At 42.3% G+C, this 22,425-nt stretch overlaps 1 protein-coding gene across 1 annotated transcript in view; it reads right to left on the bottom strand.

The window, feature by feature from the left end:
• Window positions 1–1,429: 1,429 nt before the first annotated feature.
• The window catches only part of WNK4 (WNK lysine deficient protein kinase 4), a 154,876-nt gene continuing 133,880 nt past the window's right edge, over window positions 1,430–22,425 (bottom strand). Inside the window, exons 16-21 of the mRNA XM_066586966.1 lie at window positions 11,841–11,898; window positions 9,317–9,989; window positions 7,620–7,822; window positions 7,407–7,501; window positions 3,539–3,598; window positions 1,430–2,412 (exon numbers count right to left, since the gene is read on the bottom strand). Coding sequence (XP_066443063.1) covers window positions 2,410–2,412; window positions 3,539–3,598; window positions 7,407–7,501; window positions 7,620–7,822; window positions 9,317–9,989; window positions 11,841–11,898 — 1,092 coding nt within the window. The 3' untranslated portion in view covers window positions 1,430–2,409. The remainder of the gene's footprint in view (window positions 2,413–3,538; window positions 3,599–7,406; window positions 7,502–7,619; window positions 7,823–9,316; window positions 9,990–11,840; window positions 11,899–22,425) is intronic.

Genomic DNA, 22,425 nt, shown 5'->3' with positions numbered 1-22,425 from the left:
CTTCTGAAGTAATTAGTGACTATAACATGTAATATTGTAACACTCAAGAAACCCGTCCAGACCCCTCTTATTCTCTTTCAGTGAGTTTTCCATCACCACGTCCTCTGGCAGAGAGTTTCATAGTCTCACTGCTTTAATCGTAAAGAACCCTCTACTGTGTTGGTGTAGAAACCTTCTTTGCTCTATATGTGAAGGGCACCCCCTTGATATAGTCCTAGTCCTGGGTATAAGGTCTTCTTCTCACGGGTGACAAAGTCGAGATTTTGTAGCGTTGCTACAAATCGCATGTGTACGAAGCCAATGCTTTCCTATGGGTTCCTTCACATGTGATGTTTTGTAGCATGCTACAAAACGACACAAAAACCTCACTGGTCCGACGATATGCCCGTGATTCGCAAGGTTTTGCAGCCCATGTTTCCCTATGGAGCCTTCCTCTCTGTTGCATCGCGTTGCACGAAAACATAGTTTTCATGCGATGCACTTTGACAGTAGCAAATGCTAGTGTCAAAGCTAAAATCTAAGCCCTAATTGCTGAAAAAAAATACACATACATCACCTCTCCCGTGCTGTCAGCTCGATTAATGACTGTGATTGGTTCAATCACAGCCACTCATTGAGTTCTGACTGTGACTGGCTGACGCTTAGCCAATCACAACCAGCGCTTCCAGGAGCCGGGGATTTTTAAATCCCCAGCTAGAAGAGAAGATGATGATCAGTGCCCGGACCCGGGGAGACGATGCGGCCGGGCTGACAGCGCCGGAGATGTGATGTATGCGTATTTTTTTTCTTCTTCAGCTATGGCTTATTTTCAGGGAAGGGCTTATATTTCAAGCCTCCCCGGAAAATTCTCGCATGTGGTGCTACAAACTCGCTGTATTGCCGTGAGAAGACGCAGCGATATCGCACGGAGCAGTGATGCGATATCGCTGCGACTTTCTCATGGCGATGCCGTGTCGCCCATGTGAAGGAGGCCTAATGCATGATGGTACAGATCTCTGTATTGTCCCTTGATATATTCATACAGTCATTAGGTCGCCCCTCAACCGTCTTTTTTCTGAACTAAATAACCCCAATTTTGATCACCTCTGGCTATTGTAGTCCGCCCATTCCATTTATTACTTTATTTGCCCACCTTTACCCGCTCAAGCTCTGCTATATCCTTCTTGAGTACCGGTGCCCAAAACTGTCCACAATATTCCATGTGTGGTCTGACCAGTGACTTGTAAAGAGGAAGAACAATGTTCTCATCATGCACCCCTAGACTTCTTTTGATGCACCCCATGATCCTATTTGCCTTGGCAGCAGCTGCCTGACACTGGTTGCTCCAGTTAACTTTACTGTTAACTAACATCCATAAGCCCTTTTCTAATTGATTATCACAGTTCAGTCGTAAAAAAAAACTGACTACATTATCAGACTTTTGGGCTTATTGGATGTCCGATTAAAGAAACTTTATTTACTATATATATACTATATAAAATTATATATAATCTATATCTCAGCAGATAGTTACCCAATCTCATTTCACATTATATTATACATACAGTTCAGCCCTCTCATAGTTAAACACAACTCAAGCAACATATGTTCAAGAACTTTTGCCACATTTTGTTATGTTTCAGTCTTAAAAGTGACATATATGGTTCCTCAAGGACAAATGAAAAATGGAGTCTGAAGCACTTTGCGGTCTTTCTACAATCTTTAGATCCTGGCAGTTTTGAGGACCACAGTATAATACAACTCTTCTTATTCACATTCGAAGTGTCTTATCTACAAGTCTCATTCACATTTTTTACACATTCATTGATATCTAAATCTCATATTGTATTGCTATAGGTTTAAAGATAATGCACATTCACTGTTATTTGTGGCTTCAAGCTTAAAAAAAAAAACAAAATGGCAAAAAAGTGTTGGCGGGTGACTTTCCAGATTTCACCTCTGAAGAAGTCCAAAGTGCGTGGTCATGGAACTCGCATCCAAAGAATGGAGAACATCTAACCAAAACCAACAACATGTCCAAGCGTCGTTTCCAGTAGGTCCTCACATTCCAAGCAATGACTTTTGTGAGGGCCCTCGCTGTGTCCTTTTGGAAACATGAGCAGAGAACAATGAGATGAGACATTCATTCTCAGATAGAAAATCCCAACAAGCAGTCACTGAGGCAGCCATGGTCCATGACACCCATCTGTTGGGTGTCTTTCATCGAGGCAACAAGCAGATCCTTTCATCTGCAATAATGCACAATTAGTTCTCAGCACATTCAGACGTTCCTCCGAAGCGATGAATACGTCTTGCCGGACAAAGTCTCAACCACGGAGGCCGTCGTTTAGCAGAAGACGGCAACAAATGTCTGCTGAGGTAGTCTGTTTTTATCTTTGCATCTTCAAGTGTTTCGGTGATTTGAAGACTTTACTGTGGAATAGAAAAACACAAAGTAAGTAAAAGTAGGCTCATCGACATATCAACCCAATAGAGCAGGGAAGAAACGGAGGAAACGGCGGTGCTGATAGGAATTGACTCGTCCATGAAGGCTCCAACAGTAAACTTATTCCAACAACTAGGGCCACATGTTTCTACAGCAAATCAGTCTTCTTGAAGCCATTGTCTTTTAAATTGGTATCCGATCATCTGACTTTACCACAAGTGACTCCAATCACGATGTAGCAACGTCTCAAAAGATGATCAGGGGAAATGGGAGGCCCCCAGAACTAAATTTCAAGTGTCATACCAAAGGGTCTGAATACTTATCCCAATGCTAAATGTTTGTACATTTTTTTAAGAATGAAAAACTAAGATTTCTGACATTCTGTTGTCACTATGGGGTCTTTAGTGCAGAATCTTAGAATGGTGAAGTTGGAAGGGACCTCCAGGGTCATCGGGTCCAACCCCCTGCTCAGTGCAGGATTCACTAAATCATCCCAGACCTTTATCCAGCCTTCGTTTGAAGACTTCCATTGAAGGAGAACTCGCCACCTCCCGTGGCAACCTGTTCCACTCATTGATCACCCTCACTGTCTAATATCTAATCTGTGTCTCCTGCCTTTCAGTTTCATCCCATTGCTTCTAGTCTTTCCTTGTACAAATGAGAATAGGGCTGATCCCTCTAGTCTAGCTGTTATGGGCAAGAAGCCGGAGGAGAGCTGCTCCTGTGAAACTTCTCCCACATTCCAGGTGGCATTTTATAGTATGTTATTTCTGCAACGGTATAACCTTCCAGAATAGGACCTACAACCATGTAACAATTTTAAATAACAGCGGTTTTATATAATAATAGTGGCTACATTGTGACTTTCTCATGTACCAATCATGGTAAAATCAGATTGGGAATTGTTCGAAAGTTGCAATTAATGATACTGTTTGCCCAAAAGGGCTTTTGTAAAGAGCACTTCAATTTTGGAAAAGGAGTCATTACTTACATCCTCTAATATAATATGTCACTGTGCCCTGTCAGAATGGGATTTTAGTTGGATTTCGCTTTTATATATCATTTCATCATCAAACTTTGCATTTGAAAGTTTGCATTTTAGTCTAGGATTACCTTTACTTTTCCTTTGTCTTCCTGATCACACGTGTCACTGTGAATTCCTCCAGTAGTTACCTGAAACGGATGGAAATGGACTTAATATCTTAAGACTTTAGCATTAAAATCGTTCCTATAACTACGTGAATCAGAGGAAAACAGCAGCAGCAGTAGTAATAATGTATACAGCAGCCAGGCAAAACCCTCCTGTAGTAAAGACGATAAAATCAGTAGAAATATCTAATAATCTGGGGATACAATTTCTGTTTTGCCCACCGTTGTGTATTCTCTTATCTCTTTTCACTGGTACAATACTGAACTTTACGGGACCGTTTGTACTTTAACCCCATAAGGACCAGGGTGTTTTGGTCCTAATGGACTAATTACGTGTTAGGGATTTTACCCATGTGGTAGTTTTACTGGCCTATTTTTTTTCTTCAGCTACCAAAATTATTTTTGTTGCGTTTTTTGTTTTTGTGACATACATGGCTATTTAAAGAAGAAAAAAAAAATCGGACTTTTTTTTACATTTTTTTTGTTTTGTTTTATTTGGGGTAAAAGCTAAAAAAAAATTTTTTTAAAATATATAGTTGGCAACTGGGGGAATAGGGGGATCTGTGACGGGCACACACTTATTTTGGACATCATTGGCAGTCGCACAGTATTTATTTGGATTTCCAAATGTCAGTGTGCGGTTACCTACGCTACACTATAAAGCCTCTTTCACATGGGTGACCGTGATATTGCCATGAGAAAATCGCAGTGATATCGCATATGCATGCCCGCAATTTATGTGCGATTTTACTGTGATGTTTTTGCGAGAAAGAGAATAGGACTTTTTAATGTTAAAGTGCGATGCAACAAAGACGAAGGCTCCATAGGGAAACATGGGCTACAAAACATCGCAAATCGGGGCAAGATAGAGCATGCCGTAATTTTTTTTTCCTCGTAAGATAGCATCCAAGAAAACATTGCAAATATGAAGGAACCCATTGGAAAGCATGGACTTCACATACATGTGGTTTCTCGCACTGTCGCATCAAGATTGCGCAAGTTTGTTATCCATGTAAAACCAGCCAAAGTGTTCTGAAGTACAATGGCGTGTTTACATCTAGTATAGAATATTTATATATGGTGAAAGCCCTCACTGACTGACTGCCTCTCCACTAATTCTCTTACTTCCCGATGACGTACAAACATGAAATTTGGGGTGATCATTCTTTAGGTCCTAAATAGGAAAAGTGAAGAGGTCACAACTCAATTATTGAATGCTAAGTGCAAAAGTAAGTGCACCCTTATGCAAGGTAATGGCTTGGTTTCGTACAAGCATGAACTTTGGCGCGAGCATTCTTTAAGTCCTAAATGAGGAGAGTGGGAGGGGTGGCACATTCTGCAGAGGGACATCGGTACAAGCAGCCTGAGGTGAATCTAACGATCTTCTATGTATATACATATTTTATTCCTCTGTTACTCTAAAGTAGCCTTGACTTCATAAAATTTTCTGTGCAAACAACACAAACACCTGTATGAAATTAACTTGGGCGAGACTGGGTATATCAGCTAGTATAGAAAAAAGGCTGCCGACTTTCAATAGAATTGACTGCAGAAAATCCGTGGTATTTAACAGTAGAAGCAATGTGGATGAGATTTCAAGAAGTGTCATTCATACACTATAAAAAATGTCTGTGGCATTAAATTTGACCTGCAGTGTGGATTGTAAATCCACATTATGTCCATTTATGCTGTGGATTTTCAGTACCGCTTTCACGCTTTTCAAATCTTTAACATTTCCACACAGAGAAACACAGCAGAAACTGCGGCAAATGATTTTCTGCAGATTCGCTGTGAATTTTCTATTGTCCACATCTTAACCCCTTACGGACCTGGGCTTTAATCCAGGCTGATAGTCAAAATACAGTGCAGGATTAAAGCCTCTGCTTCTGCAATCAAGAAGGAGTAGGTCGGGTTGTCAGCTGTTGGTCACAGCCGATAATCCGGAGGAGAAGGGAGAAGCGTTTTTTAACCCTCTGCCTTCTCCTTTTCCTGGCACATAGCGTTCAATGAGGGCTATGTACTAAGAAGTGGACGTGTATCTTCCATTAGGCGAGCTGGCGGTCACGTGACCGCCAGCTTCTTCCTGGCACAGCAGAGCTGCAGGGTCCTTGCAGACTCTGATCAGCTATTGTCACTACAAGAGGATGTTTTCCCTTGTAACTGGGGCTCCTATGGCTGCCCCAGCTACAGTGGAAAAGTGTGTTAATAGAAAAAAAACAAAAACATGTGAATGTTCCCCAAAGGTCTTACCTGACGTCATGGGGGACACAGATAGTTAAAAAAAAATTATTATAAAAAGTTTAATAAAAACATATACATAAAAAAAAAAATAACCCAAAGCCGACACCAACCAAAACTGTCGCCGTATGCGCCCTGTAATCCAAAACCATACATATCGTATATCAAAACATCCGAAACAAAATGAGGAACCCGTTCCCGTACTTTATTTTAGTGTGAATATACTAATTAAAAAAAAGAACTATAAAAGTGAAAAAAAAAAGAATTTTTTCTTTTTAGCTTTTTACTCCTAATAAAACAAAGAAAAAAGTTAGTGAAAAAGATATTACAAATATAACCCTATATGTCACAGGAAAAAAAAAAGCACAGCAAAAATAATTTTGATAGCCAAAGGAAAAAATAGAGCAGGTAAAATCTGTAAAAAGTGTCTGGTCCTTAAAGGGTTAAATTGCACGGGAATGCCACAAAATAGCTAGCATCCTTGCAGCCAGTGAAAATGTGTCCTAGGATGGGAGAAGATGTGGATCTGGGGCTGGGGCTGGGCAGCAGAGCCTAATGCTACACTCTTCACAATGGTGTTACATTAGGCGTCTCATATGTATCTATAACATATAACAAGGCTACTGTGACTGATCTTTGTTGCACCACCCAACAACGAGATGATGTAGATATGTTCTCTCAATTCTTACACCATGAAGTGTAGTAGATCCAGCAGCACTCGCTCTGTCCCAATGTACACAAAAGGGAAGGGAGGGGATCGTTCCAAAACACAAGTCAATGCACAGCCAACACCAGGTAGTGGACCGTCAACCCAAATAGTCATTCAAGATAATGTATGTTGGGGCAGCATAAATGGTGCAGATGGCTTCGGTTAAAGAAGAGCCTTTATTGTTCCATTGATAGACATATAGACAACGTTTCGACCAGTATCGGTCTTTATTAGAGATGAGCGAGCACCCAAATGCTCGGCTCCGCGTTATTCGTGTCGAGCTTTTCATAAAATTTGAGAGCTATACTCGAGTAACGAACCCCATTGACTACAATGGGAGACTCGAGCATTTTTGTATGTGGAACGCCGGGTGCCGAGCTTTTTTTTTTTTTTCTTTCTTGGTTCGTCCGTCTCTCCCTCTGTCCCCCTCTCCCTTCCCCTCCTTGCCAGACCAAAAATTTTCAAATGACGCACGCTGCGTCGCAGTGGGGCCAAAACAGGCACGTCACAGCAGGGAGGAGCCAAAAGCTGGGGCGAGGTCAAACGCGATTTGATGCTCGTTCGAGTAACAAGCACCATCGAGTACGCTAATACTCGAACGAGCATCAAGCTCGCCAGAGTATGTTCGCTCAACTCTAGTCTTTATCAAACTGCTATCACTTGAAACCGAGCAGTAGCTCCCGAGCATGGAGCTACTACTCGATTTCAAGTGATAGCGGCTTGATAAAGACCGATACTGGTCGAAGCGTTGTCTATATGTCTATCAATGGAACAATAAAGGCTCTTTTTTTACCGAAGCCATCCACCATTTATGCTGCCCCAACATACATGATCTTCAATTCTTACACCATGACACTTCCGTATGTCAGTACATCGTTGACTCACCATTCTTGTTACATCCCCTGTAAATATGACCCCTTTGCTTGGACGCTGATCCTGTGACCCCGTACTGCTTCCTCCAAGTGAATTCTTCCTAATTCCTGTTGATGGGATATGTGATATAATGTGCATTAGTTAACTGATCACAAACTGTAAAAACTGCATAAATGAAAATAAAAAATGTACAAATGTGCAATTAATAAAGAAAGTGCTAAGTACCAGTTGCTGGCAGAATTTCTAGTCTCTGCAGACTGTTTCTTCTGGATGGGTTGAAGCTGCCCTTAGACAGTCGCCTTTGTCGGCTGGAGAGCATGGCGGCCGGAGAGACAATCCCTGGCGGAGGCACTTTGCCCATCTTATAATACAGCTCCTCAATCTCCTTCTTCTGCAGTGCTTGTAAGAGTTGCACTTCATTCATGTGTCTACAAGGACAGATGTAAGGATGGAACATCAGAGCCAGTTAATGCAAATTATATGTATACAATTTTAATTACCAAGTAGTATAAAAAATCTAATACAATGCAGAATACATCAGAATTCCCTCTCCTGACCCGTTATCAGATCAACAACTGGATGGGTCACTGCCAGCCTCTGATTCTTATATGCATATTGATAAGGGGCACAATGAATCACTATAAAAGACAAAACCTCCAAGGAAAGTTCCTGATCTCATTGACCAAGCGAAACCCATAAAAAACTTCCGATCCGAATAATTCTCTATTTATTGTGCTTTTCTACTGCAAGTCCCAGCATAACAGCAATGCGACACTACAATGACGTGCCAAAAGTCATGGGATAGCAGTATGTAAACTGATTATGAAGTGGCGTTATAAGTTGTGAGTGAGGTTGAACACTGGCCAGCATGGTCATGGCAAGGCAACAGAGTTCAAATGATGCATGAAAGTGGACGCCAGACAGATAGGACATTCCATTTCCGATGCTGACATTTAACATTTCTTGATCCACAGAGCAAAAAAGGAAACTGGAACAATACCTAACATATAGTATGTTAGGCTGAATGAAGACAATGTCCATCTAGTTCAGACCGTTTCAACCTCCTTGTTGATCCAGAGGAAGGCAAAAACACCAGGAGGCAGAAGCCAATTAACCCTTTCGGTGGGAAAAAATCCACCCCGACTCCATAATGGCAGTCAGAATAATCCCTGAATCAACCTCTGATAGTTCCTACCTGTCTGTAAGACCCAGATCAACAACCCACGGTCATCTAATGTCTATATCCTGTAATATCATAGCGCTCTAGAAAGACGTCTAGTCCCCTCTTAAACTCCTCTATGGATTTTGCCATTACCACGTCCTCAGGCCAGCAAGACTCTTTAAGCAAGCCTTATAATTCATTCATTCAACAAGGGATTCATTGTTATAAAACTTGTAGAAAGAATCTAACATTGGCTTGCAGGAATGCTGCCTTCCAATAGGTGGTGCTGCAGAGGTTTTGTTCCATTTTTTTGCATATTTCCGAGAGGAGCATGGATGGTCTTATAAGTCTTCTCAATCCTTTAAGGTGTCTCCTTAAGGAGAAGCAATATCCTTCCCAACCCTTGATCCATAGTGTCATGTGTACACTTGGAATACGTCATGCCACCCACAGTGGACAGCACATTGGCCACCCATGAGTTCCTGATGATCATAACCAGCAGTGTCCAGCTAGAATTGTGCATGCAAACAAACAAGCAACTTTGGCAGAAGTCATATCCCCATTCAAGGTAGGAACACCGATATGCATATACCCGCAGGTCAATACAGCCCATTGGACTGCTCGGCTCAGGATGTGCGGAGATTTAAATGAATACAAGTTCTATTGAATCTTTCTCCATAAAACTATATATCAATCTGCTCAGCTCCTCCTGCTCTATAACATGCTGCCTGCAGTTCGGACAACAGCTGATGGAACTTACTTCTGTCTCAGTTGCTGGAGCTCCTCAAATATCTCCTCATCTTCACTCTCAGTGTCATCGCTGCTGGGATAGGAGATACCTCTGGTGTAGTGCAGCCACACCTGAACTGTGGAGATCTGTTGAGGCGTCTTCTCCAAGTTCTCATCCCCGCTAGAAGATCTGGTATCTACATCCTTCCCATCGCATACTGCTATTACTTTACTACTGTCCACAGCATTTTCTCCATTCATAATACTGCCCTTTTGGTTGAGGCCTTCATTGATCGAGTTCTGTGAGTAGCCAACTTCAGTTATAGTATTATTGTTGAGGACACAAGGGGAGACATCTGCCATAGCTACATCAATACTCATTGGGGTGAAGGCTTCCGTGTCATCACAACAGTCCACTGGATCCACGCTGCAGGTGTCCGAGTCTGAGCTACTGAGAGGCTTGTCCCATACAATTGTGTCCATGTGAACTTTGGGAGTAAGATTCTCAGACTCTGAGAAATTCTCCTCAGTCTCCTCATCTGTGCTGAAGTCTGTCTCAGAGGACGCGGTCTCGTACTGCTCAGGGGTGCTGTCTGATGTCTGAGACATCTCAGGACTGCTGTTTAGCTTCCGCAGTGGGTCATCTTCAGCGGGGTCTTTCGCAGTCGTTACTTGAAATCTCCCTACAACTTTTGGCTGGACTTCTGTGAATGAACCAAATAGAAATCAGATGCTGTTCAATGGTATAAAATCATTTTAGAAACAAGTTGTTTAGTTTTTTCCTCCCCCCCCTTTACAAAAAATCATAACTCCTTTATTTATCCATCGACGTCGCTGTCTGAAGGCTTGTTTTTTGCGGGACGAGTTGTATTTTTCAATGGTGCTATTTAATGTACCATATAATGTACTGAAAAATGTTTAAAAAATTCAAAGTGGAGTAAAATGAAAAAAAACCCCGACATTCTGTCATCTTTCAGCGCGTCTTGTTTCTACGGCGCACAAACTGCCACAAAAGCGACATAACTTTATCCTATGGGTCAGTATGATTACTGCGATACCAAACTTGTATAGTTTTTTTTTACTGTACTATTTTTTTTTTCCAGACATTTAATTATTTTCTGCGGTCATCTTGTGCGCAATAACTTGTTTATTTTTCCGTCAATGTAGTTCAGCGAGGGCTCATTTTTTACGGAATGTCCTGTAGTTTCCGTTAGTACTAATTTGGAATACATACGACTTTTTGATCGCTTTTTATTGCATTTTTGGTGTTCTTTGTTTTATTTTTTTTCGGACGACGTTCACCGTGCGGGGTAAATAATGCGCTACTTTGATAGATCGGACTTCTGCAATACCAAATATGTATTTTTATTTTATTATTTAGCCGTTTTAATTATAGATATGGCAAAAGGGGGTTGATTTTAAGTTTTATTACTTTTTTTTTACGATTAAAAAAACTTTATTGCTCTTTCCTTTCCTTTACTTTTAATCCCCCTGGGGGACTACAATATGCAATACTTTGATCACTCCCCACGGGCAAGGCTTGATGGGCAGTCTCTGAAGGCAGCCTGGCGCCTTTCAGAAGGCCCCTGGCAGCCATGACACCTGCACGGCTCCCTCGATCTCACCGCGGGGGGCTCGGGGGCTTTAAATGCTGCTATTGCCCGCGGGTGTCAGCTGTAATAAACCCCGCGACTTCTCTGCATACCTACCCCGACGCTCCAGGATGTAAATGTACGTCATGGAGCGGGAAGGGGTTTTCCAATGACTGCTGACCACGACATGTGACTGCTGCAGCCAATCATTAGCCACAGCTTCTATACTGATTGCCTACAGCAGTCACATGTCCTCATCAGCAGCAACCAGGAAAAATAGAGTAATTGTGAAGCAATTGTAGTCCACCCACTTCATTTATTAATTGTTTCCCACCTTTATACTCGCTCAAGCTCTGATATGTCCTTCTTGAGTATCGTTGCCCAAAACTGTACACCATATTCTATGTGACCTCTGTTGAGACCTCTTTTGATGCAGCCCATGATCCTGTCTGCCTTGGCAGCAGCTGCCTGACACTGGATGCTCCAGTTAAGCTTACAGTTAATTAAAATCCCCAAGTCATATTCCATGTCGGTGTTACCCAGTGGTTTCCAATTTAGTGTGTAATGGTGACATTTATTTCCTCTGCTCATGTGCAGAACTTTACATTTATCAGTGTTAAACCTCATTTACCACTTTTCTGCCCCCAATTTATCCAGATCCATTTACAACTGCCTTGTGTCCTCTCATGTTAATTACTTTACCTAATTTTGTATCCTCTGTAAATATGGATATTTTACTGTGCAATCCTTCTACAAAATCGTTAATACATGTATTAAAAAGAAAGGAGCCCAGTACCGCCCCCTGTGGTACCCCACTAGTAACGGTGACCCAATCAGAGTATGTATACCATTAGCAGCAGAAAATATCCTATATATATCATGCTATGTATCTGGATACACTCAAATCATGCAAGCTATATTTCATTTTTGTTGTCCTGTAGTACAAATGATTTACATGCTTACCATTAGATATGGCACTTGGCTGAGGATTCACTGGGGGTGCAGGTGAAAGAGGTGGTACCTTGAAAAAAAAAGGACATTGAAATTAGCATCAAGAAATTTTGAGTTATTTTAAGAACCTAATGACTAAATACTTAAATGAAATGAAGTTAAAGAGACGTAAACTGAAATGGAAAGATCTTTCATCGCTATTTCCCTTTTTTTTTTTGCATTGCTTATATTGCATGTTCTTGCAATTCCCAATTCGACCACAAGATGTCGCAGTGTGTCAAAGATTTATTTAGTGATCACTCCAGAATTTAAAGGTTTGCTCCTTTGTTTTGAATAATCCCTCTTCATTAGAGTATACAGTACCCTGGAGCACAAGCGGATTACAGGGTGTCCTGCAGTTGAGAGTTGAGAGTCCAGAGATCAGCTATAATCTGCATGGGTACATGCAACAAATGATTAATTTCCCTTCAGCGCCATCATAGGAGAAGCAAGGCATTACACAGTTTTTAAATCATCAGTCTGTGTAATGCATGGATATACCCTATGCTCCATTGTGAGACTTACAGCCCCTCTTCATTCTGGTTTATGGAGTAGGGTGCGGAGCTGGGAACCCCCTCCTTCTGGGAAGATGACCCCTTCAATAACAAATAAAGCCCATAGCAATCTAGTCTGGTCAATCCTGCAACCTGTAAATACAATATTTTCCACCTTGGCAAGTAGCTACAATAGTTTCCTAATTTGGGAAAGTCTTTTTAAAATCTTATTAGAGTTTACAATCAGCTGCAGATGACGAGCACCGATCATTGAGATTGAGGCACGCTTGTTTCCTTTACACTGGGCGATCCAGACTCTATTAGGGGCCTTTTACATGGCTGGATTATTGGGCAAGAACGTTCCCAGTGGCCCAATCTTCTGACCACATGATAGTGCTTCCAATCTGCCAACCAACAAGAAAATGCTCATTGCGTAATCTCAACTTTTTTTACATCATGAAAAAAATGATCGTTTTTGGCAGCGCATGTCCCCCTGTGAAGAAGGGATGTGCTACCCACACTGATGAAACTCTACAGGGACATCATTCATGTCCTAATATAGTCTGAAGTGGCCTTTGTGAAGGACCTGCAGACAAGCGCTAATCTTATTGATCAGTGTTTGTCATCAGGGCAACATTGATTCATGTGAAAGGACCCGTAAAGTAGCCCTTCAGTTTCAGGACAAAATTCTGCCCCGGGACAGAAGGGAGAATATATTACTTGCCGTTGACCTTCTTTGCTGACCTTCAAATCCGAAATTCTAGGCCCCATTTTTGGCTGTCCAAAATGACTACAGCAATTTTTTGACTGACCAATGCACTGATTGGCCAGTGCTGATCACGTGAGCAATTCTGCCCAATCAGAGCGCAGGTATAGTGCATTGGTACCAATGCACTGTGGGGGGATTTGGTAGTCTATAGATTACGTCAACCATCTTGGATGCCCAAAAAAGGGGAACCAGAACTGGTGGATCAGAGGGACGGCCAAGGAGGACAACTAGAGGCAATATGGACCCCTTCTATTTCTGGGACAGAATTTTGTTCCGACACTGGAGGGTTGTTTTAAGGAACGAACAATCATTCATTCCCCATACACTTCCATCATTGTCAGCAGAACAGCCTCATTCACATATCAGGTGTAATAACCTGATGAATGAGCGTTTGCGGCCTGGAGATCAGGCAAATCAATGTCACTAGGAATTTTCTTGCCTGATCATCAAGTTATGTAAAACACGCTTTAAGTTCCTCAGTTCGAAGTTCACAAAGAGGGAGGCACTCAGTAACCCCACTAGACATACTTATCATGTGGAACGGGAATCGCCTCATGTGGTGCAGAGTGCTAAGGCAGCAGAAATGCAGTCCTAAGCTCTCGCTCACGACCTGAAGGTTGTGGGTTCAATCCCTGCATGGTTCAGGTACCCAGCTCAAGGTTGACTCAGCCTTCCATCCTTCCGAGGTCGGTAAAATGAGTACCCAGCTTGGTTGGGGGTAATAAATAAAATTACTTGAAAGCGCTGCAGAACAAGTTGGCGCTATACAAATAAGATTTATTTTTAATTGTGGGTTAAACTATTGCCACCATCTATCGGACTAGTGGCAAGAACTAAGACTTTACTAAATATTAGTAACTTGAAAATAACATAAATCCAATTCATTTTAAAGCCCTATTCACATTTTGTTGTTTTTCGTTCCCAACGTCTGAGTGATGTAATCAATCATTGGTATATTCAAGTGGCACAGATGCAGCCGTCTATCATTAGGGATCCTGGGCACAGATGACATTCGGAAGAGAGAATATTTGCCATTTATCACTAAAGCATTTCAACTTCTTTTTCCCTTCGAGACCTCAAGCTATAATTTCAGTTGAGAGGTAGGAGAATTCTAGATAACACCTATTACATCTAATCCCGGGTGATGACAGGTCTTTCTATCTCAGCCCTGCACTGCTTTATAAACTACTATCATATCCGAGACTTTCAAAGTATTACGCGGCAGAGACTGGCGTCATCATCATCATCATCATTACCCCAGCACTTTGCCATCTTTTACTTTCAGAAACGTATATAGACAGCGGCGACTGCATGTTTTGAGGACTGCATTAAAGACATAGAGTACAGTACATCATATAGGACCTTTTATCAAATCAGCCAGTAATTACCTGACATAGGGAGGATAGTATAGAAATGCTAGACGCTTAGATCATCAACAAATACAACAGCGGTGCATGACAGCTTCGGTGGTTTTGCACTCATCCCATACAAGTAAGAACATCTACATAAATTACACATGGAAAATTACTGCAGTAATTAGATTTTTTTTTTAATCCCACAGCCTTGGGTCTCATGTATGGCGATGGGCAGGGACAGTAAGGAAAAATAAATAAATAATATATATATATAATGATCATCTCTGCAATGGAGGCATATAAACGAGCCCTGAAATCTTGTAGTCCAGAAAATATATATATATAAGCTGGGGCATAAGTATAGGAGGTACTCTAGGGGGCCCATAAAGTCTCTTTCCCATATTGCAAACCAATACTATCAATGAAGCTTTAAAGAATCAGAGAATGGTAGAGTTGGAAGGGGCCTCCAGGGTCATCTGGTCCAACCCCCTGCTCAGTGGAGGATCACTAAATCATCCCAGACAGATGTCTGTCCAGCCTTTGTTGGAAGACTTTAATTGAAGGAGAACTCACCACCTCCCGTGGCAACCTGTTCCACTCATTGATCACTCTCACTGTCAGAAAGTTATAGTTGGGGGCCCAGCAACTTCAAGTTATGCCTCTGTATATAAGCACTGCTATCCGATATATCATGGTGGGAATGGATCTTGCTGGAGGTAACGGTAGCTGCATGGCCATTTCTGGGTAAGATGCTGTTATTTTCTGATCCATTGTTACAACCTCACATCTGTTCTAAGGCATAGGAAAAACAAATACGCAGAGAGAAATTTTAGTTCACTTGCGGCCCATTCACATCTGTGTTGGAGGTTCTGTTCAGAGTCTCCGGCGCAGATCTGGCAGAAAAGGCCGGGCAAAATAGTGCAGCATATAATGCTACTTATGTGTATATCACCCCTCACTCTCCACCTCGCCATACCGTGCACATCTCCAGCCCCTTTACCTTCTGTATCACCCCATTACTTGTAGTATGTAAGCCCGTTGGAGCAGGACCCTCACCCCTATTGTCTCCAACTGATTACTATGTAACCGTGGTTCTGTAATGTTTGTACTTTTGTCTTTCTGTATCCCCCTGTCTATGTAAGCGCTGCGGAATATGTTGGCGCTATATGAATAAAGATTATTATTATTATTATTACTTTGCTCAGTAAAATGCAGTTTGGAATGCAGGAAGCCAGATAGTCCCCATTATAGTCAATGAGGCTCATTTGGTGCTATTTGGCTCTGGCAGTTCTGGTTTTCTCATTGTTGGACTCCACTTCTCAAAATGATATTCTCTATACAGTTTCAAATTGGCAGCACTGATAGGTGGATAGGGATCGTTGTTCATTACTTGGGCGTTTTCACATGTACCAAAATTTGCAACAGAATTTCTGCCATGCGAAAAAATCTGCACCAAAATCTGATGTCTAACTTGTGGTTTTTGATGTGTGATTGAAAATGGCTTAATTTTGCCACCAATTCCACATCAAAATTCATACTTAGACCTACAGCTGCTGGGGCAGATTTCTGCAGCTGCAAATTCTGATACATGTGAAAACACCCTTAAAAACCACAGTTTCTTGGAGCTTTTGGGTAAGTTTGTGGATTTGTGGGCATTCATATCATGTTTAGGACTTCCATCTGGGTTTACATCAAGGGTTTTATCTAAATCCCTAAGAAAGGATTGCAGATGAAACCCTTGGAGAGAACCTGGACCTAACCTTTCACCTGTGTTGCTGAGATGGAGACCGTTGTTTTCATTTCAGCAGAGTTCCATTAGTTTCTGGTATTCTGTGCCAGAAAGAGTAACTTGGTGGGCCAGAATGAACGCAACACTGTTGAAATGGAGACCTATTGGTCTCTGTGTCAGTGATACAAGTGAAGAGTTCTGGGTTCCATTCAGGGGTTCTGTCTGAATCCATTTTTTGTGGTGTAAACCAAGATGGAAACTATTAATAATCATAATGATGTGAATATCCCTTTATAGAGCAGTTTATGATGGCAGCCAATGCAAAAAGTGGACTCAACATATACGTACAATTCATATGATAGAGATGTAGAAGAGTAAAAAAAATGACAAGCCTGCTACTAAAGGGGTATTCCCATCTCGGCGGGATAGGGGATAACTCGCTGATTGGCAAGGGTCCTACTGCTGGGACCCCCACTGATCCAAAGAAGTTGCCCGCAGCAGGTCCTGAAATTTTGACAACGGTGGCCATGCGTGTGCACTACCGCACCATTTACTTCAATCAGACCGACTGAAGATAGCAGAGTTCAAGATCTTAGCAATGTCTGCTGGTCCTATGGAAGTGATGGAATTACTGGTGATTGCCGAGTGCTTGAAGTTGACTATCTCCAGCAGTTCTCATTGAAGTTAATTATGCTGTGGCATGCATGCATGGCTGTTGTCAATATTTTAGGATGGCATAATTTCTCCAAATAGTTTGGGGTCCAAGAGATTAGACATCCACCAATTGGCATGTTATCCCCTATCCTGTGGATAGGGGATAGCTTGCTGAGATGAGAATACTCCTTTAAGACCGGGCACACACTTACTATGTGTGCAAGTTTCACCCAATAGGTTTGGGTACAAATCACATCAGACAGCATGTAAGGAGGAGGCACTGCCTTACAGAAGAGCTGCCAATGGCCACACCTAGCCCTACCCGCTTTGGTCTAGTACCTGGCCAGGAGGGGAGTGAGGAAAGGCAGGAGTTTTGGCTCTTGCTAGTGCCAGTCTTAGAAGCGCTGATAAGCACTGTGTTGGGAGCTCCCTCTCCATCGGCCAGTGCCATGGCCAGAGAAGGGAGTAGAAGCAGGCACTGTGGTAGTTATGTTGGAGTGCCCTGGATGGCACTTTTTTGGGTGAGCCTCAGCGAAACTTTAATAGAACCCTCTGCTCCCCAGTGATGTCACTGCTACGACCATCCAGTCACTCCATAGGGAACGGTGTGGGCTGAAGAATAACATTCATTTATTGAAAACAGAATACCCCTTGAAAGCTTCTCTCTGGTATTGGGACAAAATTCTGTCCTGGGTCCTGTCATGGAGGGGGTATACTACCTGAAATTTTTCTTTGCCTTCCCTCTGATCCGCTAGTTCCCGGTCCTGTTTTCGGTCATCGAAGAGGACCGTGGAACCTTCAGACTACCTATTTCCATGGTGCATTGGTAGTGCTAGATTACAAATGCACTATATCTGCTTTCCGATTAGCTAGAGCTGCTCACATGATCAGCACTGGCCAATCAGAGAACAGTGCACAAATTGCTGCGGTCATTTTTGATGGCCCAAAACTGGGCTCCAAACTGGTGGATCGGATCTGAAGCAAAAAACAACTGTAGGCAATATAGCCCCCACACCTCCAGTCCCGGGATAGAATTTTGTCCCCAAACCAGAGGGTTGCTTTAGTTCTAAATTGGATCTCTTTATCTACTGGTTGACTACCAGGTCCATCTTAGCCCCCTTGACCATATTTTTTTTTAAATCTTGCTTGAACACAACTGTTCCTTTTTTAGTTTCCCTCTTTTCATCTCCGCTCTACTACCTAATGGGCGCTCACAAAAAAGCTTGCGGCTTTCTTCCAACAGAAAACTGTCAGAAGTTGCATAATATATATAATAATCAACCAATAAGTGTTTTTTGGGTCAGCTGAAACTAAATGACTATTTAAATGAAAGCAGTGGGAATGGGTTCTATTCACACATATTGCATGTGCAAATACGACCGTGTGAAACTGGCCTAAGTCTTCTTTAGATGTTCTACCGAATATTACCTCATATCTTGTAAACCTTCTGAACTCATTATATGGGACCTATGTTAGGCTTCATTCACATCTACCTCTGGGTTTTCGTTTCCCAGCTTTGTCATTGGAGCAAAAAGCCTGAATTCCTACAGGGAATAGAGGGGATATGTCTCCATTTCAGTAGGATCCCATTTGTTACTACAGAGAATAGTTGGCCTGGAACTGAACGTGCCAGGCCAACTCTATTAACTATAATGGGGTATGTTAAGGTTCCGGCATGCTCTGACATTCTCACAGATGTAACTGCATGCTAGTTCACCTGGGGCATATCTGCACTGAAGGCTCTGAAGAGATCGTTGATGCAGATATGAATACAACTCAATACCTTCCCTTATCCCTTCCTGTCATTCATTACTGCAAAACACCTTAAAGAGAATCTACTATATCACCACTTTTATACTGCGCTCTCTGACGCCAGCATAAGGTTGCAGCGATAGGCCTGTTCTATTTATCTATGAAGTAGTTTGCCAGAAATCAGTAGCAGCTACAAATAGAGAACTACAGGAAGTAGTCCTCAATATTTATGAGCTGCAGGCTACCTCTACCCACCCCACCCTTTAGCCACTTCCCAATTTCTCCATAGTATACGGCTTTTCATTACCCTAAAGGTGTTTTCCAGGTTATTTCTATTAATCGTCTGGGGTCCACCGCTTGGGAACCCAATTGATCTGCTGTTTGGGTGCCCGGAGTAGGGATAAGTTTGCTCTGACCCCTGTGTATTGTCTGGCGCTGGCAAATGCCAGTGCAGCTCCCATTGAAATCAATTAAATTGATACCTGCATTTACCAGCACTGCCCACTACACAGGGGTCGGAGCTATCTGCTTCCCCTACATACCCTGTATTTTGCAAGTGAGAGCTGATCTGCTGCGGCCCCGAGCGGCAGAACCCAGCCAATAAACTACTGATGACCTATACAAAGCATAGGTCATCAATAAAAATACTGTAGCTTGGAAAACCCCAATAATAGGGGCAGGTAGACTGTTCAGTGTAGGTAGATAAAAGTAGGGGGCACTAGGCTCTAGTAAAAGATTCCCTTTACCCTTATGTTATTTTTGGATTGCTTTTCTATTCCCAACTGCTGTGGAATTTCAACATGGAAGAAATAAAATTTATATTTAATATATGGATAAACAGGATTCCTTAAATAGGTTTCTGGTGAGCCTGTTGATAAAATTAGTATTTTTTTTGTGTCCCTTGTCTTTAATCGTTAATGATACCAATATTCTTTTCATGATAAGTCATGGACGTATGGTATATCAAACATCTGAACAGATATACAGTCCCTTCTAATAATCAATAAGTAGACATCAAAAAGTACATAACTATTAATAAAAAATAGTTTCCCTTTGTGCTCATTTTAGTAAAATGGACCAAAAGAGACTGATGTGGGACAAAAGACCCTATATGGCCAAAAGTAGGTAGACACCAGAATATCAAACCAGTATGTGCTTGTTGAACACCTCATTGCAAAACCATGGGCAATAAAAGATAATAGCGTTACCACCCCCCATCCTTCCCTTGATGTTGGGCAATGGATGATGGTTTGATTATCTTCAGTTAGACTGAAGTCAAGGCTTTGTGTACAAAACTCAAGTCTTTCCATTGAATATACAATTTTATGAACAGTTTGTATTGTGCTTTTGGGGCATTTTCATAAGGAAACAGGAAAAACTCTTTAGGTCTACAGCTACATAGCAACTTGTGGCTGCAGGACATGAGATCCCAATTTAATGCTGCTGCATCACAGCTAATCAAAGTGAATATAGTCGCTCTGTGACCCATAAGTTAGTATGACCCCAACAGGATGAGAGGCAGGAGAAATCTAAACTTTCTGGATCTCAACAGAACTATATTTACTATCATTAGATGTAACGAGCATTTGAGTTTGTATTGCTGTGTGGCCTCAAGATGCCATGTAGCCCTAGCCTAAACACTGCAACAAAGTTGGAAACACACGTTGCATTTCCTTTCAAGGGGTTGTCCAGTTTTAGGTTATCAATAGTTTATCTGCAGTATACACACAAGTCTAATTGCCAAAGACAAAAAATACCCATAGGTAATATCCCCTAAAAAATAATATAAACACTTTATTATTCAAAAAAGACAAAGACAACATTGAAGGATATTTAAAATGAAGGGGCGAATGCTGGTAGCAATGAGATGTGACAAGTAGTCATCACTTAGTATCATGTGTGTAATTGTGCGTATACACACTAAGGCTGCATTCCCACGAACGTATATCGGCTCGGTTTTCACACCGAGCCGATATACGTCGTCCTCATCTGCAGGGGGAGGAGGATGGAAGAGCCAGGAGCAGGAACTGAGCTCTCGGAACTTAGCCCCGCCCCGCCTCTCCTCATTGCAAATAGTGCAGAGGGGTGGAGAGGAGGCAGAGAGGGGGCGGGAGCTCAGTTCCTGCTCCTGGCTCTTCCATCCTCCCCCCCCTGCAGATGAGGACAGCGTATATCGGCTCAGCGTGAAAACCAAGCCGATATACGTTCATGGGAATGCAGCCTAAAACAGGCCTGGATGGCCAACTTCCAAAAGCCTATGTAGAGATTAGTAAATCAGCACCACCAAAACCCTATTAAAACCTAATCTATAGCCACCCTGACATGTTTCACCTTATGGTGTCCTCAGGGGGAGCAAAAAAACAGGGCTATAATCGTGTTTTTTTACCCAACCTGAGGATACCGCAAGACGAAACATGTCGGTTTGGCTATAGATTAGGTTTTAATAGGGTTTTGGTGGTGCAGATTTACTAATCTCTACATAGGCTTTTGGAAGTTGGCCACCCAGGCCTGTTTTAGTATGTATACGCACAATTACACACATGATACTAACTGATGACTGCTGGTCACATCTCATTGCTACCACCATTTGCCCCTTCATTTTGAATATCATTGAATGTCATTTGAATGTCTTTTTTGAATTATAAAGTATTTATATTATATTTTTTAGGGGATATTACCTATGAGTATTTTTTGCCTTTGGCAGTTAGAATTGTGTTTATAGAACCTGGAGTATTCCTAGGACAATTTCAGAATATATATCTATCTGTAGGACAAGCCATCAATAGAAGATCAGTGAAGGACTTCTGCCTCATTTGCTCGCTGGGCCACTGTGCTTGTGCCGATTTTTGTAGGAAGCAGACAGCTTCATATTACGAGCAAAGTTCCCATTGAAGTGAATGGGATCTTGGCCTGGAATACCAAGCCTAGCCACTACAGTGGAACAGAGTTGTCTATTTCCTAAAGAAATAGTATCGGTGCATTTGCACACCAGCCCAATGAAAAGCTGATTAGAGGGGTCCCTGGGCAGGGGGGTAGTCCCCTGTCTGTCTACTATTGGAGGCCTATCCCAAATATGGGCCATCAATAGTTTACAAATGGACAACCCCATTTACTGAAACCAACTCTATATTTTAAACTGACCATACACCTTAGATAGCTGACTTATTAGGTGTCAACTGTTCCTTCCAACTACTCCCCATATATTGAACATGCATACACAGCCTGGCTAAGGGAGAGTTGGGACAACCCTCATTGACATTTGATAGTTAGCCATGCCTGGTTTAATCTAATGCAGTGTTTCCCAAACTCCAGTCCTCAGGGACCACCAACAGGTCATGCTTTCAGGATATTCTATAGTAAGAACACCTGTGGAAATGTCTGAGGCACCGATAATAATTACATCACCTGTGCAACATGAGGAAATCCTGAAAACCTGACCTGTGGGGGTCCATGAGGACTGGCGTTTGGGAAACACTGATCTAATATGTATGGGCAGTAGAGATGAGCGAACCTACTCGGCCATGCCCCTTTTTCGCCCGAGCGCCACGATTTTCGAGTACTTCCGTACTCGGGCGAAAAGATTCGGGAGGCGCCGTGGGTGAGTGGGGGGTTGCAGCGAGGAGTGGGGGGGAGAGGGAGAGAGGGCTCCCCCCTGTTTCCCGCTGCTACCCCCCACTCCACCACGCCTCCGCCTGGCGCCCCCCGAATCTTTTCACCCGAGTACGGAAGTACTCGAAAATCACGGCGCTCGATCGAGTAATTACTCGAAACGAGTATATTCGCTCATCTCTAATTATACTACTCT

Source organism: Eleutherodactylus coqui, chromosome 13 (assembly GCF_035609145.1).
Source record: "Eleutherodactylus coqui strain aEleCoq1 chromosome 13, aEleCoq1.hap1, whole genome shotgun sequence".
Lineage (NCBI taxonomy): Eukaryota > Metazoa > Chordata > Amphibia > Anura > Eleutherodactylidae > Eleutherodactylus > Eleutherodactylus coqui.
The sequence above is the reverse complement of the archived record's forward strand: the minus strand, read 5'-3'. Positions and strand labels throughout refer to the sequence as shown.